This window comes from Phyllostomus discolor, chromosome 4 (assembly GCF_004126475.2).
Source record: "Phyllostomus discolor isolate MPI-MPIP mPhyDis1 chromosome 4, mPhyDis1.pri.v3, whole genome shotgun sequence".
Lineage (NCBI taxonomy): Eukaryota > Metazoa > Chordata > Mammalia > Chiroptera > Phyllostomidae > Phyllostomus > Phyllostomus discolor.
The window spans coordinates 3,835,335-3,861,020 of record NC_040906.2 but is presented as its reverse complement, the minus strand read 5'-3'; the positions used below and the strand labels follow the sequence as shown (position 1 = coordinate 3,861,020).

At 55.5% G+C, this 25,686-nt stretch overlaps 1 protein-coding gene across 1 annotated transcript in view; it reads right to left on the bottom strand.

Moving 5' to 3' along the window:
* Window positions 1-4,203: 4,203 nt before the first annotated feature.
* Window positions 4,204-25,686, bottom strand: part of USP40 (ubiquitin specific peptidase 40) — a 66,868-nt gene continuing 45,385 nt past the window's right edge. Inside the window, exons 21-32 of the mRNA XM_028509790.2 lie at window positions 25,247-25,333; window positions 21,213-21,249; window positions 19,565-19,629; window positions 18,209-18,283; window positions 16,324-16,450; window positions 12,622-12,716; window positions 11,404-11,522; window positions 8,003-8,068; window positions 7,340-7,547; window positions 7,113-7,208; window positions 5,617-5,714; window positions 4,204-4,949 (exon numbers count right to left, since the gene is read on the bottom strand). Coding sequence (XP_028365591.1) covers window positions 4,838-4,949; window positions 5,617-5,714; window positions 7,113-7,208; window positions 7,340-7,547; window positions 8,003-8,068; window positions 11,404-11,522; window positions 12,622-12,716; window positions 16,324-16,450; window positions 18,209-18,283; window positions 19,565-19,629; window positions 21,213-21,249; window positions 25,247-25,333 — 1,185 coding nt within the window. The 3' untranslated portion in view covers window positions 4,204-4,837. The remainder of the gene's footprint in view (window positions 4,950-5,616; window positions 5,715-7,112; window positions 7,209-7,339; window positions 7,548-8,002; window positions 8,069-11,403; window positions 11,523-12,621; window positions 12,717-16,323; window positions 16,451-18,208; window positions 18,284-19,564; window positions 19,630-21,212; window positions 21,250-25,246; window positions 25,334-25,686) is intronic.

Genomic DNA, 25,686 nt, shown 5'->3' with positions numbered 1-25,686 from the left:
AGTAGACAACTCGCCCGCACACCCACGTGACCGGAGGAGACGCCCAGCCCCGCGGGGCGCACTGGGAGCGCAGCCTCACAGCTCCCTGCGCCTTCGCCCCCTGCCCGAGAGGAGTGGCGGGTGCAGGAGGCCCTGCCCGGGCACACGCATGCGCCTTTCCCGACAGCTGGCCTGCAGCAGTGCAAGGAAAGGCTGGGAAGCTTTTCTGAGGACCCTTCGCGCTTCATCAGTAACTTCCACATCTTAACCCTCGCCCTCGATGTGGCCTGGGGAGGCCTTTACATAGTTCTCTCCAGAAGAGAAGCAACTAATTTGGGAAGGGGCCCGCAAACACGCAGATCAGCTGCGCACTGCAGACCCCGGCAATGCGAGGCCTGCGGCCGAGGCTGCCCCAGATCGCGAGCCCGGCCGGCTGGGACTCACACACCGACCGGGAGGGAGCAGAAGTAAATCCGTGGTGACACGGCGCTTACTGGCTGGAATGGGGGCCCGGAATGTGTCAAAAAGCCAGTGAATCAGGATGAGGGTAAGGAGCTAACTCAGAAGGGAAGAAAACCCTGCCCTCGCCCACGACAGACAGGTGAGGCCTTTCAGAGCCGCGCCGATGCAGACCTGCCGTCTCCGGAGGAGACGCTCACCTTTTAATAGGGCAACACTTGATCACCACTCACTCCGCTTTAAGTGGTGTTGATACTTTATTGCCACTTGAACACTTTATCTTACCGACACCCCTAAGAAGGGGCGGAAATTACAAACGGGGCCTGAACCCCTTTGGCACAGCTGATGGATGTTGCCTTGCCTTCTCGGTCGGTATCGAACAAGACTTAGAGGCGAGGCAGGCCAGGCTCCTCGCACTGGCTCTTAGAGGCAGCACTGGCCGTGGCCAACCACCGCACGGCCACCTGGGAGAGCCACAAAGGTGTGGAAGGGCACAAGCATCCAACATGTTTCAGGTGCAAATGCCCTGGATACCGGGCAAAAGAATGCACGAAGCCACCCTCAGGGCCCTGTCCCAGGAAGGGGGACCGCCCCGCTCCCGGAGTGGAGAGGGGTCATCTCCTGCGGCCGCAGCGGCGCTGGACGAGCAGGGGGGCCCCAGCCACACCGGCGTCTCAGTCTCTGCCGAAGAACCTGGGTGACTCTCGATGTGGCAGGTAAGACAGTTAATTTTCCTGTTGATACTGGGGCCACTCTGTCAACTCGTCTGCTGGGAAGTCCTTGGAATTCCATGTAGTGTTTCCACTGTCTGGGAAACAGCCTTTGAAACTGCCTTCGCCCCAGGGCCTGGAATGCGGGAGGGCCCACGGCGCCCAAAGTAGGCTGTCAGTAGCTTGGGAACGTGCCCCAACTTTGTCTCCTGTCACACACCTGTTTTACAAGAAACAAAGGGGATCTGGAGCAAGATGGGGATTCTGGCTAACGGACCCCTGCACACACCTGAGTTTGCGTAGTCATGCCCCCCCCTGGACGTGCGGGCACCCCATTTACCCGTTCCTCAATATGGGACTTTATTTCTCCTGTCCCACCAGCTGTGTCAGCCCTCAGAACGAAGGACTCCCTCTCTCTCGGGGGCTCGGGGTACTCTTGGCTCTCCGGCCACCCAGTCTCAGGCCACCCGGCTCTCCCCCAGCCGCCCTGGGAGTGGGTCGGCCGAGGGTGGTGTGGGTGGGTTTGCAGAAGCAAAAGGGGCTTCAGGAGGCCCTTTCTAAAGATAGTAATACCCAGACCTGCATGACTGGGCATGTTGCTGCTTTTGTTCATTATAGACTTTTCTGCATTAATTCCAATTTCTAAAAACGTACTGAAAAATGACCTAGCTCCCTTACTGAGTTTTTGGGTGCCTTTAGGTTGTGCGCCCAAGGCCTTGCATTACCCCAGTGCTGGCCCTGCGCCTTGTGATCTAACTCTGAGTGTGGGAACCTCAGACTCTCGCTTGGCTCCTGTGGGAGCCGCTGCTTGCTGCCTGTGACCATCAGCTCTCCTCTTCCCCTCCTGCGGCACTGGTGGGGGGGGGGTGCCCGTGCCCACACACGCCCCTGCAGACGCCACCGTGTTCTCCAGTCTCCTCTGCAGCGTCAGTGATGTGACTTGCTTTTGTGCAACAAGATGCAAGTATTAACTGAGATTTCCAGAATGTTCCCTTAGAAATATGGGAGCATGCCTCCCTGTCTTCTGCTGCTGCCCTGGAGGGCAGACACGATGGCTGGGCCTCCAGCAGCCATCTTGGGCCATGGGGTGTCCTTGAGGTCGCAAGTGCGTTAAGGATGGCGGACAGAGAAGCCACCCCTTTTGGATGTCTCCGTGGCCTGCCTCCACAGAGCCCTGGATCTCCCCTACACGTCTAGTCTTCTGTCCCACAGCTGAGCCTGCTCCCTGCCGTGACCGTCGTCCTCTCTCCCGATGGAGGAACTAGGCAGGGAGCTTGAATGGGAAAGCAGACGCACACAGAGACGCGAGTCACACCTGTTCCGAGGGGCGAGGCCAGAGGCCAGGGACCGCTGCACGAGACGAGTGCGCTGGCGCAGAGAAAGCTGAGCAGACCGGGGCACAGCTGGGCAGGCGGTCGTGGTGCAGCAGCCTCTGTGGAGGCGCGGTCTGAGCGCTGAGGTGGGCGGCACCGGGGAGCTGCCGGGGCCGGGGCGGCAGCTCTGACCGCCCAGCCCGGCTGGGGCACTGGCCTCAGGACGGGTGTCTGCACCGGGCAGGAGCCGCGGCACCACCCTCACGGTTTCGATTGTAGAAGTGCAAACAGGCTGCAGACCCGTGGGTGACGGGCAGCTGGCCGGGGGCGGGGGGAAGGCTCTCCACCTGGCGCTGTCGGCCAGGGCACATCCAGTGGTGAGTCTCCTGAGCTCGGGAGGAAATCAAGGGGGCAGCCGTCCCCGAGCTGGTGAATCGCTGGAGCCTGTGCGCACTCGGCCCCAAGCAGGTCGGTCCCCAGGCCTCTAGGACACGCGCGTCAGCTGTGCCCGCGGGGCAGTGGGTGTGTGAGGCACCCTGGAGCAGGACAGGGCGGCTGACGGAGGGCGTTGGTGTGACCAGGCCGCTGCTGGGGCTCGTGGCCGCCGTTTGCGCCTCTCCCCTTTCCCAGGAGCGAGGGTTCCCTACGGCCGTCCCACCCCCGCTGCGCTGGTTCCGGGCTGGCTGCGCACCTGCCCCTTAGCCACAGGCTGCACCTCGAGGTGGCGCATCCCCTAGGGCCGGGGGCCCTGGCATTGGTGCCTTTGGAGAGGGGCGCAGGTGGCCGGTGGAGGAGCTGTGTTACCGGGATTCGTGTCCCCCCGCCCTCCACAGAACGGCGTCGCTGTGGAGTTGCGGGGACCTGTGCAGGCCGCCCCGAGCTCGGCCGGGTTCTCCCAGCACGGGTGTCCCCAGGAGTCCGAGCCTCCTTAGAACCAGCCCTGCGCCTGCTGTTTCTGAAGCGGTGCCGATCCCGCTTCTAAATGGAACCCGTGTGTCCTGAGGCGCGGACGTGCGCTTGGGACCAAGCCCAGGCGGGACGCGGAGCGGCGGGCCGACTAGACGGGCCGCCTGGAGATCGGTTTATTTCCTCTCTGACGGGCCGGCCGGCCCTCCCCGTTGCCCCCGCACCCCTCGAGTTTAACAAGGGGTGGAGGGAGCAAGCACGGCCGCGTAGACCACCTGGAGGCCCCGGGCCTGGGGCCCACTGCGGACACTGAGGCCCCAGCCGGGCTCGCCCTGTGTCAGTGCAGGTGAGCGCGGGGCCCGAGACCCCCGACCTCCGGCAGGTGTCCTCGGAGGTGAGGCTTCTAATGGGCTGGGGGTGGGGGCACAGGCCGCAAAAGCAGGCCCACTGCACCCAGTGCCCCGCCCCACGGGAAAGCCACGGGGGTGCAGCATGGGCTTCCTCCCGGCCGCTGAGGCCGGGCCCCCGCCTGCCCACGTCTCCCGTCTGTCCCTCAGCATGGGAGTGCCAGCGACGCCAGCCAGAAGGGGCCGCGGAGGAGCCCGTGGGAAGCCGTAGCTGTGCAAAGCCCGCTGGGGGTGAAAGGTGAAGGGTTTACTGTTTTAGGAATCCCACTCTGGACCGAGTTGAAGGGGCTCGTCCGAGTGTCCCACGCCCGCTGACTCAGCAACAGAGACACTGTATTTGTCACAGGTACCGGTTAACCCTTTGAAATCCGACAGTCAGCCACCCCTGCAGACGAGAAGGAAAAGCATCTTTGTTTACAGCTCCTCCTTCTGTTTTAATCCCAGCTTCTCAGGGCTGGCGGCTCAGCGCCCACGCCTGTGAGTCCCGAGCTGCCTCCTGGCTGGGCTTCCCACCGCGGCTGCGGGAGCGTTCTGACCACAGGCCTTGGGGGCGCCGTGCGCTGTGTGGGGACCAGGACACAGCTGAGCCGGGCCCGCCCCTCAGGGAGCGCAGGCGCCGACGTGGGGCTGGGCGGGCCGTGAGCCCCTGCAGCGCAGGCTGCTCGGAGGTCAGCACGCGCCGTGTCATCCAGGCTGCCTGCAGCTGATGCCGGACTCGGGCCTGTGCTTACAGCGACGGTGGCTGGGGTCAAGTGTGGCGTGGGGACAGCATGTGACCGGCCCCTGCAGACACGTCTCGGTCTGCGTGAGCCCCCCACGGGTGGATGTGCCATGTAGCGCGGGGATAAGGTGAGCTTGCCTGGCCTGAGGCCGTCCCTGGGACGGTGACAACGCAGTGGCTTGGCGTCTGTGTGCGCACCAGGCGGCAGCCGACAGGCCTGCACTGGCGGGGCCGATGAGCGGGGGCTCCGCCCTGCACCCGCTGCCGACCGGCTGGGGCGCCAGCGGCTCCAGCGCCAGCTCTGACTGGGTGCGGTGCCCGGGGCACACCTGCGGGCTGGTGCTATCTGAAACTCCCGACGCGGATGGAGAGAGAAGCTTCCGGTCTGTGGGGCTGGCTGGGCGTCTCTGCACTGGAGAAAATGTCGCTGCTCCGCACACGAAGGGCTTCCTGGCTGCGGGAGGCAGAGCCGTCACCCACTCCCAGTCACGGACACAGGGTCGCCCAGGTCAGGAGACGGAAGTGGGGGGCCGGCAAGGAGGACACGGCACCCTGGTGTGGCCCGTGAGGGTGATGCTGTGGACCGCGTGGGGGGAGTGGGTCTGGGCACTCGGGGACGGGAGCGTGGGTTTCAGAGCACGCCCCGGAGAGCCGGAGGCCCGGGGAGCAGGCCGACTGCATGGCAGAGGCTGGAGCGAGTCTCCCCGGGGCGAGGGGTGAGGGACCAGGGTGGTGTGTGCGCGGAGGGGCCAGGGGCAGGGCCCCGCTCTGGAAGACGGTGGCAGGGTAGGAGCCAGGAGTGTCTGAGCCTCCTGCGGGGGGGAGGGGGACAAGGCGGCCCGGGGTGCAGCGCGTGGGAACGGGGCTGCTTCCGCTTCCAGGCGACTGAGGCCTGTGTCTGGAGGACAGACCCAGAAAGTGTGTCTCCGACCAGGAGGGTCTGCACTTCGGAGGGGCAGGGAGACCGCGCAGAGAGGTGCCCAGGGCAGAACGAGGCCCTCGGGCTGGGTCATGAGCTACGGGACGCCAACTCCACTGTTCCTCCAGGTGACCGGCCCGCGGCGAGCGCCCAGCCAGGCCGTGGCCTCGAGGGGCAGCTGTGATGGCAGGAACCCCGTTACCTCGCCCCTGTCCCCAGAGCGAGCTGCTGCGTCTGGTTCCCTCTTCCAGCGTCGTCTCCGGCGGTTCCGAAGTCGTCGTCATCTTCAACCAGCAGATTCTGCATTTCAAAGTAAGGAACGCTCAGACGTCTTTTTAGCCTGTGTCCAGTAAGAGTGCGTAAGGTCATGCAAAGATTTAGGTGACTTGTGTAAGAAATCACCTAAACCAGCATAAGGACACATCCACATTCACATGAACTGGATTAACAGTGGAGCAACACCCCCCCGCCCCGGCCGGTGTCTGGAGACAGCGGAGCGAGGGGCAGGCAGGGCAGAAGGGACCTCGCAGGCACCTGGCCCTGCCTGTGGCTGCCGGTGCCCCCGCTGGGCGGGGCCTCAAAGCATCCCTGGGGCAAGGATGGAGCTCGGCTCTCCTGCGGTTTCTGTGTGTCTGTGGGGTCTGTGTCGGGGGTGCTCTGTCTGCCCCGAAGCCACAATCCCCTGACCCTTTGCAGGCCAGGGACCCTGACCAGGCTCGTTTCCAAACCCACCCGGGCTCTGGAGCCTGTGGCTCTCCCATGCACCCACCCCCACCCCCCGCACTGCAGCCCAGCTGCCGCCAGCGCCCCTCACGTCCCTGGGAGGTCCGGGAAGGCTTTGTGTCGGGTGTAGCCCTAGTCACTTGTGATTTCGTCAACACTGATCTTGTAAGCCTTTGCGTCTTAACACCTCTAACGGTTTACTTGTAGTCTCTTGAATCTCCTTCCTAGCATGTGAAAAAACCAGTTTTATATTTTCCTTTCAGAATTTTTCGTAACTGTCTTTCAATTGTTTATTTACTTTTCTTTCTGGGGGGAGGAGGGTCATATTATGTCGGTCACTCGTCCAGCCCAATGCTGACCAGGAGTGATCAAGGGAATCCTCACCCCTTACTACAAAAATATCAATTACTAAATCAAGGATTACATTAAATCAGTAATTTGTTATCAGTAGGTTAACAGTTAATTTAAGGATTAAAATTACACATTTACCTTAATATAAAAATATTGCTACACGACAGCAAACCCGGTCTGTCCGTGGGGCGTGTGGACGGCCCGTGTCGAGCACACGGTTGCCTGGCGGGGCCACACTGCCCAATCCCAGGAGAAAAGCCACCGGCTGACTCCGCAGGGGCGGGAAAGGCGCAGAGTAAAATTTAGCATCACGGACTCGGAACTCACGCACGAGTCAGAAGGGAACTCGGTGCGAACCAGGAAGGGGAGGGACTGTCTTCACCAGACGCGGGTGCCTCTGCAGCCCCACGGCGCCGGCGCGGAGCCTCGTGCGCCGTCCGAGTCGGGCTCGACACCACGGCTGTGGCGTCGAGGTCCTACTGGCCCCCGCAACACCCTGTCCGGCTCTCCCCTGTCCCTCTGAGGCCGTCTGGGTGGACGGGACCATCTGCATGTCCGGGAGGACGCGCCGGGTCACCTGACCCGCTGTTGTGTCAGGGGGTGAATCTCCCGCTCACGACTGACCTTGACCCCGACCGTGTCCCCGTCCTTCAGGTAGTAGGGTGCCCCCAGCAAATTATCTTGCTTTTTCTTCTTTTTCCTCTTGGTCGTTTGCTGGTTCTGTGGGAAAAGCAGGCATCTTGGATAAAGAAAACAAGCTAAGTTCCTCCCAAGTCCCCTGCCCGCGAACCACGGGAGTGAGGCTGCTCCCCGGGCAGGAAGGCCGGCTTCTCCGGGGGCCCCGACCTCACCCAGCTGGAGACTGGGAGCCACTCAGACTTGTCCGGAAAGTATTTGGCGATTTCGACCTTCTCCACGGGGAGCGAGTAGAACTCGGCCACGCGCTGCCGCAAGGAGCTGGCCGTGGCCCGGGCGGCGTCCCACACCAGGTCCGCGGGCGGGGCGTACGCCCGCTCGCCGGGGAGCCGCAGCCTCGTCCTCAGCAGCACGTCCCGGGGGCTGCACCAGAAAGCAGGCACGTGTCAGGCTGAAAACGAACAGTACGAGAAACACCCGACACCTAGGGGGGCGTGACGGGCGAAGCTTACCCTCCAGCGCGTCTCATTCTTCTGAGGCGAGGATTCCCCTGAACCCCGCGTGCTGGTGGGGAACCCTCTTTACTTCCACCCCTTCCGTCCCGGCCCGGATGGAGGGGGAGCCGCCCTCGGGAGCCGCGGCAGAGCCCTGGGAGAGGCGGCCGGGCAGCTGGGAGGGAGCAGCGGGGGAGACGGGCGGAGCTGCCACAGCAAAGGGAACCCCGCGGAGGCAGGGCGGGCAGAGGGCCCGCGAGGTCACCGTGGGTTCCGTGCGCACTTGGGACACCCCGAGCAGTGAGTTCTCGCCGCCACACAGACACGCAAACACGTTTCTGGAACAGCCGCCCACGGCAGTAAGACGTAAGGCCGACGACTCACCCCAAGAGCTCCTCCTCCTGCAGGGGCTCCAGGCAGACGGCGGCCCTCCTCCCCAGCTTGTGCTCCCTGACGCGGAATAACGCAGGGTATCAGTGAGGGGCGGCCTTTAAGTTTTTAAAACATTTTTGGGTCAAATTTAAGTTTCTTCAGCAAAATATCATGCATAACGCTCAAAATTTAGAGACCGTGAACAACTGTACTCCAGTCACTTAGGCAACTCCCAAGAAGAACTGGGCAAACCCCTAGGAGCACGCAACCTACCAAGGGTGGGTCAGGAAGAAACAGAACATGTGAACAGGCCAATTATTAGTGAGGAGGTTGAGTCAGAAATCCAAAATCCCCCAACAAAGAGAAGTCCAGGACCAGACGGTTCTCACTACTGATCCCGCCCAACGTTTGAAGAAGAAGACCAGTCCCTCTCGGACTCGCCCGAGCAACAGAAGTCGTGAGGGCACTTCTCAACTCACTGTGTGGGGCCAGCATCGCTCGGGATCAGACAGACAAGGGTGCTTTAAGAAAAGAAGACCACAGGCCCTGAGGAGCACGCATACAAAACCCCCAACAAAACACCAGCAAGCTGCCTGTAACAGCACAAGGATCGCATACCACGGCATAGAGGGACTCACACCGGGGACCAAGGCTGTGTCAAGCAGCCGTGAATCGATCGGTGAGATGCCCCGCACCACCAGAATGAGGGACGAAAATCACGGTCATCTTGACAGATGCAGGAAAAACCCTGGACGAGATTCGATGTCTCTTTGTGTCGGGAATAAACGACACAGAGGAAATGTACGTGAGAAAGGTCACACAGACAAGCCCACAGCTCACATCATACTCATGGGGAAAAGCTGGGAGCTTTTCCTCTGAGGTCAAGGGCCACCGGACAAGGGTGCCCACCGTTGCCACGTCGGAGCAATCGGGCAAGAGAAGGAAATGAAAGGCACTGGGGTCAGATGGGGAGAAGTAAAGATGTTTCCATTTGCAGATGACATGATGTTCTATTTAGAAAACCTTCAAGATTACACCAAAAAACCTGCCCTGGCTGGTGCGGCTCAGAGGACTGAATGCGGGCCTGCAAACCACAGGGTTGTTGGTTCGATTCCCAGTCAGGGTACATGCCTGGGTTGCGGGCCAGGTCCCCAGAAGGGGGTCAGGAGAGGCAACCACACATTGATGTTTCCCTCCCTCTTTCTCCTTCCCTTCTCTCTAAACATAAATAAATTAAATCTTTTAAAAAAAGATTACACCAAAAAACTATTAGAACCCATAAATGGATTCAGTAAATTTTCAGGATACAAAAGCAATGTGCAGAATCAGCTGTACTCCACACACGAACAGCTGCCTACCGGAAAGCGGAAGTAAAAACCCTATCACAACAGCACCCGGAAGCACAAAGTGCTGGGGAACACGTCCAACCAAGGGGGGGACAGATGTGTCCTCTGGAAACCGACGTCAGAGCTCAATGAAGGATGTCGACACAGACACACACGTGTACAGACAGTCCATGTCTGTGGACCAGAGAACACTGTTAAAATGCTCCTACTGCCCAGAGCGATGTGCAGGTAAAATGCAAACCCTATTAAAACGCCAGTGGCATTTTTTCACAGAAATAGAAAAACCAGTCCTCAAGTTTGAGTGGAACCACAAAATACCCCAAGTAACCAAAGCAGTCTTAAGGACACAACTGGAGGCATCGTGCTCCCCGATTTCGAACTAGGTCACAAAGCTGTAGTAGTCAGTCTGGTACTGGCATAGGAACAGACACACGGGTCAATAACAGAACACAACAGAGACCCCAGAAATAAACCTACATACATATGGTCAATTAACGTACGACGAAGGCACCAAGAACGCATCGTGGGGAAAGGACAGCGTCTTTAACAAACGGTGCTGGGAAAGGTGGACAGCCCCGTGCAGACGAACGGAACTGGCCCACTGTCGCACTGTACCACAGGCACGAAAGACTGGAACCGGAGACCCAGGGCTGTGACACTCCTAGAAAAAGCATGGGTAGGCTCCTCAGCCCCTGCACATTGGCCTTGGCAATCATTCTTTGGGGCTGACACCATGAGCAAAGGCAAAAACAAAGGGAGCACGTGGGACCACATCAAACTAAAAAGTTTCTGCACAGCAAAGGGAACAGCACAACGAAAAGGCGGCCTGTGGATGGGGGAAAGTGCCTGCCAATCACACACGGGGTAAGGGGTCAATACCCAAAGTGGACGAAGAACTCCGACGAGTCAACGGCAGAAACCGCAAACAACCTGACTGAGAAGCGGACAGAGGAGATGAGCAGACACTTCCCCGAGAAGACAGGCGAAGGGCCAGCGGGAGCACGAGCGGGTGCTCACCATCGCTGGTCGTCGGGGCGGCCCACCCCAAGACCCCGGGGTTTCCGCCCCGCACCGGTCAGAACGGCCGCCGCCAGTGAACCACAAGCGGTGAGTGCTGGTTGGACGTGGGGGAAGGGGAGCCCGTGTGTGTGGGCGGTGGCAACGTAGGTGGGTGCAGTCACCGTGAGACCAGTGTGGAGGCTTCTCAGAAAAGAGAAGAACGACCCCACGGCCCAGCAACCCCTCTTCAGGCCGCCAGAGACCGGAGAAGCTCCTGCACGCCCACATACAGCCGCAGCACGCTCACGCCGCCGTGGCACGGGGACGGACGACCCAGTGTCCGCCCGAGGGAGCACACTCACACACTCACACGCTCACACACGCTCACACACGCAGACAGGACTCATTCAGCTGCCAGAAGGCAGGACACGCAGCTGCCGGCGACCACACGGACGGGCCCTGCGGGCGATGTGATGAGGCCGATGGAGTCAGAGAAGGACGAGCACTGGGTGACACGTAAACGTGACACTAAACACGTCGCAGCGGCAGAGCCGAGCGGGGGCGCCGGGGCTGGCAGCGGGGGAGGGGAGAGGCTGCTCGCGGGTGGGAGCCTGCAGCGGGAGATGAGCGAGTTCTGGGGGCCCGATGTGCAGCGCGGTGATGCGGCCGACGGTGCCGTCTCACACGCCCGAAAGGGGCTGGGAGAGGAGCCCGAGCGTCCTCTCCGCAAGAAGGAACGGCAGCTGCGCCACGCGAGGCAGGTGTCTGCCGACACCGCGGCAGCCCCGCTCTGCCGGACGCCCGAGCACCCAGTGCACGGGCTGGGCCGTGTGTCCTAGCCTCGCACGGCGCCGCGCCAGCTGCAGCCCGGCAGAGTGGGGGGAAGACACCCGACGCTCTGCCCAGCCTCCGCGGCACAGTGCGCACACACGAACACACACGAGGCTGCGCTGCAAACGGAGTCTGGAAACTGAAGCTGCCTCGGAGCGGACTCACGGGAACAGGCGCCACCCCACCGGCCCGCGGGACCCCCGGACCGGCCTCCCTGTCCCCGAGCGCCGCGCCTACCTGAGCTGCTGCCGGCTGTCCCGCAGGAGCCGGCCGGGGCGGCGGCCGTCCACCGTCCAGGCCCTGAGGAAGGCCGGGGACGGGACGCAGAGCTCCGACAGCGAGGGCAGGGCCAGGGCCTGGAGGAGAAACAGACGTCTGTCCACGGCTTTGAAAAAGCCGTCTTCCAGTACGCGGCGCGGGGGCGAGTGCAGCCCCACAGAGCACACGCGAGGGCAGGGCTGTCTTGCGCGACGACGGTGCCTGTTCAGCAGCCACAGGGCTCTCTCGGTAAAATCAATCATGAGGAATTTCTGTGCCTCTCTGTGCTGGAATCCGCTGGAGAGAGAAGTCAGTTTTCAATTTCTGGGTCTGAGCCAGAAGCCCCTTCCCGCCACCGTGTTTCAGAAAGCGACTCTGCGAAGCTGACTTCCGGCGAGCACCGCCCACCCGGGCAGGGGCCTTGCAGGGGAGGCAGGCATCTTCGGCTCCCGCCCTGCGGTTCTCCAGCGGGGTCTGCCGGCCCAGGGGACGGCTCTGCGTTTTTGAAGTATTTCAAAATCTTTGGATCCCACTGCTAAACACGAATGGTGGAACGAATTCTGGAGTGGATAACTTCTATATTAGATTGTAGTGTATAAACAGCCAATATTCATCCATTTTTTACCTAAGAACAGCAATCTTGTGTCTTTCAACCCAACACAAGAAAAAAGTCTCTTCCCCCTTGTTTTCATGAGAATAAATCCCCCTTCTTTTTGAGGAAGGCTGCTTCCTACCTCAAGGACCCACAGGCCAAGTGCCAGTAACTGGCACTCGAATCATCTGGGCCCACGTTCCCCTCCGAGAGGATGAAGGGCGTCCGCCTCAGTCCCCCCCCACCCCGCCCCACCGCAGCGAGAGGCTCCCAGAGTGCACAGCGTGCGCTCGACTGGACCCTTCCACCGACCAGCACTCTCTCTGCATCAGGGCACACTGCACTGCCCGGCTCCACACCGCAGCTCGCCGCTGCCACTGACTGCCCGGGACACCAACGCTTCTTTTAACTGACGACACACAACAGAGAGCCCCCGGGGCCGCCGGCAGAAAGGATGCTGGGGGCTGTAGGAGCCAGCGCCTGTGGCCTGCTGGGCCCTCGCCCCTGAGCGCGGCGGCATACGGCAGGTGCCACCCAGAGCAGACCGTGAGTGAGGGTGCCGGCGACGGAAGGGCAGGCTGACACCTCACGGGAAGAGGTCTCACCTGAGACTTGAGCTCCGCCAGAGTGGCGTCTTCTGAGATTTCCAGGTCTCCCAGGTAGCGGAGGCAAGTGTCCCCGTGCACGTCACCGGGAGCACCTACAAACGACACGGCTAGGTGTGTGAAAGGGCTCGACACGCACTCAGTTGACACTTCTGAGACACAGGCTGCGTTCTGATGTAAAACCTGTCAGTGCAGCTGCGTTCACGGAACTCAGACTCCCAGTTCCTTGAGCTCTGGCCGCCTCGCTCAGCAGCCGGGGGCCGCCCGGGGCACAGCCGGCCGTTTCCCTCGCGCTAACGCCGTGACTAGTGGGTGGAGGAATGTCACCCTTGGGCTGCCTGCCAGACGCTCTCCTTCCTCAAGAGGACCATGCTGGTGGGCTGCCCTGCCCTATCCCTTGTACCGCTGTCCACTGTCCTTCCCCTGTCACACTCTGCCCGGCTCGTGGTGTTGTGTCTGTTTCCTTGGGTGTACGGGAGAGAATCCGACTGTCAGGAGGGGACAGGCCATCGTTCTCGTCCGTCTGTCTGGGGCCTGGTCGGGTGGGTGTCACGTAAGTAAAGGTTGAGTGGCTGACAGGATCCCTGACAGTACTAAGACCTTCCACATTTGTTTTAAAAAGGGGAAAAATATGCCCTGGCTGGTGTGGTTCAGTGGATTGAGTGCCGGCCTGCACACCAACGGGTCGCTGGTTCGATTCCCAGTTGGGGCACAAGCCTGTAGGCCAGGTCCCCAGCAGGGGAAGCACGAGAGGCAACCACACATTGATGTTTCTCTCCCTCTTTCTCCCTCCCTTCCCTTCAAAAATAAAGAAATAAAACATTTTTTAAAAAAGGGAAATATAAAATGCTCTCTCATGTAAAATTCTGGATGTAAAAACTGGCAACTAAATATATAATAAAATTAGATCATAAATAAATTAAGCAAAAAGCTTCATGTTGTTATAAAGAAGGACTATGAAAAAAATGAACCTGTTTCTCCCCCTTCATGAAGAAGCACACTGATTAAACATGCTTTTTAAAATTTGTAGCTAACTCTGTATGTAATTATTATTCTATTGCCAAAACATTTTTAGAATTAGTTAACATATCTATATAACCCAACCAAAAGATAATGCCAGTTTCATAACTAATTCAACATGAAAATATTTTATTGCTCTAAACATATATTCCTAACTTCAATGAATGAGATAGGAATTTGATTCATTTTCAGTAATTTTAGTACTGACGCTTAAAAATAAAAAAGAAATATAGAATACTTTAAGCTCAACCCAAGCTAAATAATTAAGACATGATTAAAATATATAGAGAGAGTTGGTCCTCCTACAATTTTATCTACAAAGGAGACTGGTTGGTGTTTTCTTTGCAACCAAGTGGCAACCGACTTTTCACAACGGAAGTCTGGACGCACGTCCAGTGCCCTCCTGCCCAGCGCGACACGTGCACTGGGTTCGCTCTGTGGAGAAGCAACTTGGAGGACAGCAGGGTGCTCGCCCCGTCGTGTTTGCTCTCAGAGGGCATCGCTGTGAGGGGAGCCTTAGTGTCCTGGTCTAGCATGACAGACGAGGCCACTCTTCACACTGCCGGCGGAACCTTGGGAGAGGACATATAAGAATTCCTTGGAAAACTTGGATTAGACTTCCGGCAAGATGGAGGAATAGGTGGACGCACCGTACCTCCTCGTACAACCAAGATTAGAAAACCAATAATTTACAACAATAATTTACTATCAGAATAACACCCAGATCCGGCAGAGGATTTATCTGAATGGAAGTCGGGCAGCCAAGAAGTTGAAGTAGACACGTTCATCCAGACTGGTAGGAGAAGACGAGCCGGGCGGGCGCGGGGCTGGCTCGGGTCAGCAGTGCGCGGAGGTCGGGGAAAGTTTGGCGCGAACTCAGTGCAAAAGCCATCGGGGGCGCAAGAAGGCAGCGGTGATCCCTGAGTACGCAAGCTGCGGCTGGCAGACCCAGAAGGGTAGCGATTGTGGACCAGGGCAGAACTCGCGGCCAGAAACCCAGACAAGGGTCTGAGTCCAGGGGAACGGAACTACCGCCATTGCTTTCTCCCGTCCCTGCTCCTGCTCCCGCCCCACCCCCACATATAACGTCACATTCTAGCGACTGGGGTGCCCAGCCCCGGTGAGCACCTAAGGCTCTGCCCCCCACTGTAACAAGAGCAACCAGACCGGGAAAAAAAAAGGAGAGACAGGGGAAAAAAAAATATGTTTTCAACAGAGCAGATCAGTCCCCCAGGACTCATCCTTTTGAGCGACCAAGAATTAGCCAATCTATCAGATGCGCAGTTCAAAACACTGGTGATCAGAAAGCTCACGGAACTGGTTGATTTTGGACGAAATCTAGATGAAAGAATGCAGATTACCATAAAACAGATGCAGGAAGACACGCGGAGGAGAGCCAATAGTGAAAGGAAGGAATATGAGTCTCAAAACAATACAGTGGACCAGAAGGAAGATAGAATCAACCAAGCAGGAAAGCATGATGAAATAAGAATTCAAAAAATTGAGGAAAAGATTAAGAGCATCCAAGACACATTTAAACGTCCCAATATCCGAATTATAGGGGTACCAGAATCAGAAGGGGAAAAGCAACAGATTGAGCACGTATTTGAACAAATAATAAAGGAGAACTTCCCCAGTCTGGCAAAGGGAACAGTCTTCCAAGAAATCCAAGAAGCTCAGAGAGCCCCAAAGAAGTTGGACCCAAGAAGAAACACACCAAGGCACATCATAATTACATTAGCCAAGGTAAAAACGAAGGAGAGAATCCTAGAAGCAGCAAGACGTAAGGGGACAGTAACCTACAAAGGAGTTCCCATCAGACTGTCAGCTGATTTCTCCAAAGAGACCTTACAGGCAAGAAGGGGCTGGAAAGAAATATTCCAAGTCATGAAAGACAAGGACCTACATCCCAGATTGCTCTATCCAGCAAAGCTCTCATTTAGAATGGAAGGGCAGATAAAGTGCTTCTCAGATAAGGTCAAGTTAAAGGAGTTCATCATCACCAAGCCCTTATTTTATGAAATGCTAAAGGGACTTATCTAAGAAAAGAAGATAAAGAAAAGACATGTATAGTAAAAGGTCAGCAAACTCACAAATATTAACAACCACACCTAAAGCAAAACCAAAAGAAACTAAGTAAACAATTAGAACAGGAACAGAACCACAGAAATGGAGGGCACATGGAGGGTTAGCAGCAGGGGGGTGGGAGGAGGAGAGAGGGGGAAAAGGTACAGAGAATAAGTAGCATAGAATGTAGGTTGAAAATAGATAGGGGGAGGGCAAGAATAGTACGGCAAATGTAGAAACTAAAGAACTCATAAGTATGACACATGGACATGAACTAAAGGGGGGGAACGTGGGTGGGAGAGGGGGTACAGGGTGGAGGGGAGAGAAGGGGGGAAATGGGACAACTGTAATAGCATAATCAATAAAATATATTAAAAAAAAAAAAAGAATTCCTTGGAAAACTTGAATGCACTTCTGTCACAGAAAGGTTTTAACAGGTTGGACCTGAAGGAGTTACAAAGCATTGTATACAGCAGGATGGTGCTACTGTTACGGAATGACTTATGCACTAAATAGGTTCTGATTTTCAATCACACACTTTCTAAAGTAACTCTGTCATCTGCCCCAGTCATTTCACTTGGTGACATGCTGGCTGCTGCGGCGTGTTGTCCTCACCTGGGGCGGAGGCAGCTCTCCGGAGCCCACCTGCAGAAGGGGTACCGGTTGTCTGGTCCTGGAGGCTTGTCCCCTGAGCCCCGGGCCCCCGAGGCTGGTACCACCACACGGACACCTTCAGGAAACCCTGGAACGGAGAATTTCTAACTGCCGTGAGGTACACAAGTGAACTTCCACTCTTACTTCCATAGAAAGAAGCACCTTGATAACAACACGTTCCCGAATTCACTGGTTTTCCTTTTAGATGTAAAACTGCTCACAAGGTCTGTCTGGGAAAATGTCCAGCCATCATTCACGTCATGACAATGACTTGTGCAAAGTCGATGTCACCCGGCAGCCAAGGGGAATGGACCAGAATGTGCATGTGTGAACAGTGACAACTTCACTGTACTCGTCAGTGGGGACAGTAGACACCGTTGAGTGAGCGTGTACACTGTGTGGCCGTCACATTCAAAATGACTGAGCGAGTAGAACAGTGAATCTGCATCAGAGTTTGCATTAGGCTTGAACATTCTTCCGCAGAAACTGTTCAAATGACTCAGAAGGCTGAAGCTATGGGCAACTGGTGATTGGCAGCTTCATCATGACAATGCACCTGCTCACGCATCACATCTCATGCAGAGTTTCTTGGAGAAACATCGAATCACCCAGGTGACTCAGTACCCCCTATAGCCCAGATTTGGCGCCCTGTGACTTCTGGCTTTTCCTGAAACTAAAATAACCCTTGAAAGGGAAGCAATTTCAGATGGTCGATGAGGTTCAGGAAAACACGACAGGGCAGTTGGTGGCGGCTGGGGGAGCTGTGCGAGGTCCCAAGGTGCCCGCTTTGAACAGCGAGGGCTCTGGCTGCCCGTGGCGGGGCGCACTGCGTGGCTGGGGGCCGAGGGGATGCACACCTACTTTTCTTTCCGAGCTTTTTATACACTTTGAGTTTGGTATCGTGAGCATCATCAATTTAAAAGTTAACTTTAAAGAGCACGGTTTAAAGCACCACCGAACTCCGGGAGGCTGTGGGGCAGAGCAGGACGGGTGCTGGTGCGAGGAGACCTGCAGACACACCGAGTGAAGGAAAGCGCCGAGCAGCAGGCAGAAGCACCTGCCCAGAACGTGAGCCTCTAGGGCACCTTTGAAGAGGACGCGTGTGTTTACCTCTGGCATGAAAGCAGGCACCCTTGTCTTGGAAAGGTACATGAAGAAAAAGTTGTTAGTCGTGGCTCTTTCTGGGGAGAAGGATGTGGGGGGAACTTCCGTTTTTATCACACGGCCTTCTGTGCTGTATGAGTCCTCCAGTCACAAGCACATGGCCACCCGAGTGCTGGGATCTAGGGTCACTTTCAAAACATTTTTTACATGTATCCACATTTAAAACCCCAGTAAATAAAGATTAAAAAGTGGTGAGGAGCAGTGTTTGTGAAGGAGCAGGAGATCGAGCCCTCTCACAGCCTGCTGCTAGCGCTGCACATTTGGCACAACTCTTTGGGAGATAATTTGGCAACACGTATTATCGGGCCCTTAAAAAGTTTTGACGTATTGATTCCAACTTTAGAACTACCTTAAAAAAATTTGTTCTTAAGTATTATTAAGAGAAAAAAATTAAAACAAGCTGAATTTCCAACGATGGGTTTGAAGTGAAATAAACTGTGGTAAGTCACACATCAGATACAATAACAGTTTTTGGATTTTACGGCCAGGCTGAAAGATCAAATCTGCACGCAGCTGACTGCACAGAAAGGGGCACGTGAGGCTGCAAGCGCGGCGGCTGCGTCCTGGTGGGCTCTGGGGGAGCGCCGCCCTCTCTCTGGCCGCCACCACCGCGCTTCCCCACGGCCAGAACCCACCGCCCTTGTGACCGGGGGACAGCGAGGCTGCAGAAGCAGAGCCTTACCGGAGGCAGAAGTCTTCCTTCAGCCACAAGCAAAGTGTCTCCAGAACGTATCATGAGCTCTCTCAGTGCTGCCTCCTGGGGATACAGAAATGCTTTTTCGTCACGGGTACCTTCTGCAAGGCACAAACAGATCACTGGGCACCTTCCCCTGGAACCCTATGCCTCCATTACCCTTGAGATAGACAAAAGAGTGTATAACGAGGCAGATGTTGAAGAGCAGGAAATGGGCTCGGCTTACAAGACAGTCTGTCACTGTACCTGAAATACGGGTGTGAGCCGGGAGTGCCCTGAAAGACACAGAGGGAAGGGAGAGGGACGAGGCGAGAAGTGACGAGAGACTGATTTACAGGAGACAGGCGTTCCGTCTCAACAGATGGGTCACATCGGGAAAGCAGGGTGACACAGGAGAAGGAACTTCTCGTGAAAAGAAGAACAGAGCGAAGTGAAGCTCATGTCTAGAATAAGTGTGGCTTGTTTTGGGGAAGAGCTTAGGGACTAGATGATCAGAGTGGGCAGTGCCAGCTGGAGAGAAACAGAAGAAAACCCTGGGTTGAAAGAGTGGTCACAGATGGAAGGGATGTGGAATAGGAAAAGGAATTTTTAGTTCCTTTGAAAAAAGCAACCCAAGACTCCAGAGGAGTTTTTAGAAGCAGTCTGGCTGCTACATGTGCAGCACGTGGAGGGGGCGCACCTGGGTGCAGGGAAACCCGCTGCGGTGCTGTGAGAGGGGAAAGGGAGAGCCAGGCTGAAGGAGAGGGGAGTGGGGGTGGCAGTGGGGGTGGCCAGGAAGGGGGGGGGAGTGACAGGCCTCCGAAGACTGCGCCCCGCCGGAGCGGGGCGGGCGAGCAGGGAGAGCCACATTTCAGGCCAAAAACGCCCAGGTGGGGCAGACAGACAGCAGCTCTGGGAAGAGGAGCCAGTTCTGAGGGTCGGGAGTCTGCTCTACACGGTGCTCGAAGGCTCTGCTGCCAACATGGGGTATGACAGACGACCACAGAGAAGCGCTGAGACTAAAATAGGTCTCACAGTTCAGAGTGTATCTTCAAATTCTTCCATTAGTTCAAATGTCTTTTTTCCCTCGAGTTTCCTGTCTCCTAAAGAAGAACTTCGACTCCCAGGGACGCCCTCCCCGGTCAAAGGGGACTGGACACAGGCCAGAAACGGGCCCCCTGGGCTGAGACTTGCCCTCCTAACGCTCTCAAGTAACTGTGGGAAGGAGAGCGTGAAGACAGACTCAAGGGTAAACTTTTGTATGCTAACAAAGCTAAGGCTTTCTTTAGAACTGTGAGTGTCCTGTGTGAAATGCCAGGCAAACAGAATCACTGTAAAGAACGAAGCGTGCACCAACGAGCTCACCTCCTCGTACAAAGGCTCCCCGGCTTCCCAGCACCAATCCACTTTTCGCAAATGCCACGTGTCCCCTGAGAAAGAATCAAAACCAGAATAAAAAAACTCTGAAGAATATGTTTTCAGAGTTTGTCTGGAATAACAGTTCTGGGTAAATGAATACCAAATGAGACTTGATCTAATAATTATTAACTAGTTTTCTTTAAAAATTTCCTCTTCCAGAGCATGAAAAAAACTGTGTCCCCAATTTACTTAATTTTTCTCCCTATTCCATCAAGAGAAGTATAATTGTATATAATTAATGTATACTTGCAAATAAAAATAACACTTGCTATTATACGACAGTGCATTATGCCTTTGTTATTTACATGAACACACACATCACAGATGAGTATGTACCACATTATGCACATACATGTAAGTGTGGACTTCCTCCTAAGACCATGAGGTTGCATTTCATTTCACTGTCTCAGCCGAAAGCACGTGCTAGCCCCGCCCATCAGCCGATGCAGTGCGCCCAGCGCGGTCCCTCCAACCAGTGGCTCGTACAACAAGAAACCGCGATCCTGGCACAGTGCGCGCAGTGAGGTCGGGTGGGTGAACACTGGGAAGAGGCAAACGGTCTTTACGAGACTCCGGTTCCTCACGCGCCTGCCGCCCTGTGGAAATGGGCCGGGGACTTCCGGAGCAGAGGGTCCGTGGAGACGAGCAGGGGCGCCGGCTGCTGAGGAAGACAGCGTGTCTCCCGCGGTCCGCGCCCCTCCCCAGGCCCACGCGGAGAGGCCTCGGCACAGAAGCGAGCACACATCTCCAATTCATGCTGCGGCCACAGCTTTGAGTCCCAGTGCTCTGCCCTGCAGACCCTTTTTGTCACAGTGCTCGTTTCAAATAGTGACACTTACATGGATATTTAACTCAATCTAAACACACTTTTTGAAAGACCACCACCGGTGAGTTGAAGGCGAACAGCACTACCTCACAGCGCACGGGTGGAAAGACTCGGGCTCCGGAACGGGGGGGGGGGGGGCCGTGCACGTGCGGCTGCCCTGGGCCGGCCGGCTGGCCGGCGTCCCTGAAAGGGGCACGGGTGACGAGCCTGGTCCAGAGGACTGGTCCCGAGAGGGACCGGCCTCTGCGTGCAGCTCCAGGGCTCGCTCCCTCCCCTTCCCGGCAGCGAGTGAGGCCGAGGGCGCTCGGCCTCCAGCGCAGGCGCCGTGACGCCTCACTCACACACACTCCCAGGCAGCTCCTTCTGACACCCTGCACTGGTGTTTCCCTCATTCCCGTCCCCGGTCTGCACCCCAGCTACTGGCGTGAACCACAGTCCCCGAGACTCTGAACCAGTGAGGGCTGCAAAGGAATCAGCGAAAGACTGGGTGGTTCCAGAGGCTCCGGACCCTCCCGTCCTCCCTCCCGTGCCTTTGCTGGACCCCACCCAGCTTCCTTCCTCGGTGGCAGGCTCACTCACAACCGTGTTCTTTCAGCTGTGGCTGCGAGCTGGGAGAATGTGCACACGCAATGGACAACCCGGGTAACAAACTCCCCTCGGGGTGGGGGGGGGGAGTGTGAACCATTTCCATTAGGCTTGTTAATCAATACTTTCTTATAAGTAGAAGTTGTGGGTAAGATTATACACCTTACATGGCCTGTCACTTACCTGGTAGGCCAAATTTCTCCAGCATTATCTTTAAACACTGCAAAAAAAAAAGTATGTCCATTACTTTTCTGAGTAACAATATTGAGAAAAACAATCCTTTTGGACCCTGGGCCTATGTAATTTAAGCCCAATCCTCTTTAATGATTCTCCAGTAGATAAAGATGTACTTAGTTAAGAAGAGGATTAAGCAAGCTTTCCTTCTGAAGAGCTAGGTGGGGCCGGCTCAGGAGGGAAAAACACTGCCTGGGATTATACCCAGGACTTTATTCAAAATCCTGTCCGCCCACTTCCAGGGCTGCACGTGACTTCCACTGCAGGCAGATGAGCATTCCGGCCGATCAGGCTGGCTGCACAGCCACACTTGAGACGCTGAAGCCCACGCAAGGGCACTAGCCTCTCTGGCGCCCGCGCAGCACAGCCGGTCATGTGTGCACTCACAAGGAAGAGGTGTGCAAGCCACGGCCTCAGGGAACAAGACAATCAACACGGCGCCAGAGCAAGCTTCAATAAAGATAACTAAGTACTCCCGCTTCTTGAGAGGAACAACACTCTTAAAGAAGCCCAGGGAAGAAGCATAAGCCGTGTCTGGCTCACGCTGTGCTGGTGTAGGCGAGAGCCAGACGGAGGGCTCCGCGCTGCGCCACCTGGAGCAGGAAGAGAGGCAAAGGAAGTGTCCTTCACCGGGACGCCTCAGTAAACCATGGGGAGTCTTAAAGCAAAGGACAAAACAGGTGTGTATGTGTCTGTCTGAAAGGTCTTTAAAATGTTTTCAGTGAAACCAAGTTCTAGTGCCCTCCATGCTGCATGATCCCATTCCATCAAATTCCACTCTCCTGTGTGCACACGTGTCCACATGGTACACGTGAGGCAAAGTCACGGAAGGGTGCACACTCCACTGAGGTGGATGCGGCTGTCATTTGATGACATCGGTGATTTCTGGGGAAGGGACAAGAATAGGATGGTCACCAAGGGAGATTTTTTAGCCCCTCCCTGAAGTTTAAAAAAGAATAAATCCACAATTACTTGTATGATAAAAAGTGAAAGACTTTAAAAGCTTTTTATAATATGAAGGTATCTTGTCATTGAAAGCTGTTTAGAAAACGATGGCAATGAGGACATAATAGGTTAAAACAGGAATGGGACCAGAGCTGCACCCAGAGAAAACCGCAGACGGAAGGCTCCCGTTATTTAAGGAAAACCACCCACTGAGCGTCCGACTGAACTGTGTCCTAGGCGGGGCCCACAGCCAGGGCCCAGACCTGCCTGAGGGGCGGGAGGGATGCCGGGGTACCGGAGTAGAGGGAGCGGGACGGGAAGAGAGGGGGAGGCCCGGGCCGCACAGGAGGGTCGTGAGTCCAGGAGGCACTGAGCAGACTTGCACCTTAGAGGGTCCACAAAGTCTCCGTGAGAACAGACCCCAGGCGGTGCAAGGGTGGGATGAAGATTAGTCAGGAAGCTGCTGGAATAATCCAGACGAGAGACGACCAGGGTGACAGCCGAGGAGGGAATGAGGTGAATCTTGAAGGTGGAGCCCAAAGGACTTCCTGAAAAACTGGAAGTGAAGTAGAACGAAGAAGATCCAGGCTGGCTTCCGGTTCTGGCTTAAGCAGGCGGGACACCAGAGCCGCACGGGTAGACGAGGAAAGCGGAGGGCAGGTCTGCAGCGAGAGACCAGCAGTGCCCCTATGGGGATGTCAGGACTCGGGTGACTATTGGGGCACAGGGGCAGCTGGGTAGGTAAGTGTGGAGCTCGGGGCCCAGGCCCAGTCTCCGACTCGAGCACTAAGGTCGGGAGAGGAGGAGCTGGCCAGCCGAGGAGGGGCGGAGGGGAGACGTGAAGCGCTGCGGTCCCCTGGAAGCCAGTGACCACGGTGACCCGGGAGCGGTCGGCGCGCATGCGCAGCTGAGCGAGGTGCAGCCTGAGCATGCTCCCTGCTCTCGCTGAGCGCTGTTCCACGGTGTGGTGGGGAGGTCTGCCTCCACGGGCCCCAGGAAAACAGAAAGATAGGCTACACATTGCTCCTCTGGAAAGTTTTGTGGTTTTCTCTGAAATTAAAACAACAACACTAAAGTTCTAGAGCAATTGGAAAACTCCAAAAATATTTGCACATGTAACAAAGGAAAAAAAAAACTTAGTAGAAAAGTGTTTTCTCTTGGAAAACGTCGACCACATGCAGAGGACGGTGAGATGACTGTTCGGGTCTCCACCCTGGAGTCCCAGCTCCTGCTGCGGCCAGTCCTGTCGGTCAGCACCGCAGCCCACGCCCCGCCTCGTGCCCCTGATGTCCTACATCTCACTTACTAGTACTTACAGAAAGAGATTCTTTTAAAAACATATGACACTTTTAAAAGTTAGGAATTCTTTAATAATAGATATCCAGTTGGCATTCCAATTTCACTTTCTCCCCTAAACTATTACTGAAGCTCTGTGGATTGAACTCGGGGCCAAGTGAAGGCCACGCTCAGACTCCGCCCCTGACGACGGTTCCCAAGGAAGAGCTTCCCTCTGGGGGACAGCATCGGGCGTGCCTGTGTCACGTTCAACACGACCCCCTCCCCTGTACTTCTTATAAACTGGTACTCAGACCTGAGGCTTGACTGGGCTCAAGTTGTTTCCCTGGAATTTGGGGGGCAAAAAACCATGGGTATTGTTTTAAATGTCTCTGATGTGTGGGTGCTGTTCTTTTTGAGTGCTCAGTGGGCTTTCAGAATCATAGCCTACCATTCAATCATTTGGAATTGAACACTGTGGCAGTCTAAAATTCTTTCTTCCTGTTCTTAGCTGGGATCTTCTGTATAAAAACCTGTCATCTATGTGGTTGCCCTGCAACACAGTCTGCAAAATGAAAACAGGGTAAACACCTGATTCTTCCTTTTATGGTTCCCAAGCATCCGCTCGGCTCCGCACAGGTACCCAGCGACCACGGCAAGCTTCAGGGTCACACGAACTCACAGGTTTTACGTCTGTGTGCCGATCAGCTGTCCTTGCTCCTCCCACTGAGGCTCCCTCCAGTTCGTCTCTGACCAGAAGGAGCCTCTCATCTTTGCCAGCCTCCTTGCTCTATCTCGCACACACAGGACGCATGAGCACGCACACATAACGCTCACACCTGTATATGTGATTATGTATGTAAAGTGAAAACACAAAGGAAGTATGTCAAAATGTTGATACTAGAGGGGTAAGGGTTTAATTTTTTTTAAAAATCCATTTCTACATATCCCAAATTTCTACAATCAACAGGTATTATTGATAATACCCTGTTGATAAGCATATAATGATCTAGCTTAAAATTTCCAGTTGGTGCACCAATTATCAAGCTCCCAAAACTACTCCTTTAGTGATACATGGGATTCTTTAAAGTATGAGGGGGACCCAAAAACGCCAGCATTATATCCTGGCAGGCAGGCCCCTTGTAGGACAGGCTCCCCCACCAGGAAAGGGTTCTAGGAACCCAGCTGTATTAGTGCACCAGCTGGCGTTGTTGTGACAGGCTGCATTTGGCTTCAGTGAAAATTTTTTAAGACTCTTTCAACACGTTCAGTCATTGCATGATGGGTGATTTATGAGCACACCTGCCTACACCCCGCTGAGTGCTCAGCAGCTTCTGACCAAAAACTGCATGACCCCCATGTCCAGCCCTCCCTGTTCACATGATCTCACCCTGAGTGACTTTCTTTTTGTTTCCCCAGATGAAAAAAGTCCTCAAAGGGAAACGTTTTGCCCATGTGGAAGAAGTGAAACAAGAACTGGCAGAAGCACTAAAAGACATCAAAATCAACAAGTTCAAAACCGTTCTGAGCAGTGGGGAAAAACGGTCTTGACAGGTGTATCGCTTCAAATGGAGAGAACTTTGAAGGTGACTGAAGTTTAAACATGTAAGAATAAACACAATTTTTTATAAATAAATTCCTGGCTGTTTTGGCCCCCCCTTCTATATTAGGTAAACTCTAGCCTTAGGACCCCAAAACCCTGCCACGGGTCACCACTGCCCCCCCTACCTAGCAGCCCAGACCCCCGAAAGGAAAACACTCACATCTCTCACGGATATCGTCTCCTCCACGATGACCTCCATCTCTGTCCCAGGCTGAGCGCCGCTGCCCACAGCAAAGAACAGGAACAGCTGAAGGCAAGGCAGAAGAAATTTTAAAATTCTACAAATACATTATTTACCTCCAAAAAAGAAACGCCAATATAATCCATGAAACTTGATGTGAAGACAAGACTACATCGGACAATTTAATGTTACAATTTACTTTTATTTTTTAAATATTTTATTTATTTCTAGAGAGAGGAGTAGGGAAGGAGAAAGAGAGGGAGAGAAACATCAGTATGTGGTTGCCTCTCATGTGCCCCCGACTGGCTCGTAACCCAGGCCTGTGCCCTGACTGGGAATCAAACTAGTGACCCTTTGCTTCGCAGTCTGGCACTCATTCCGTTGAGCCACGCCAGCCAGGGCTTAATGTTACAATTAAA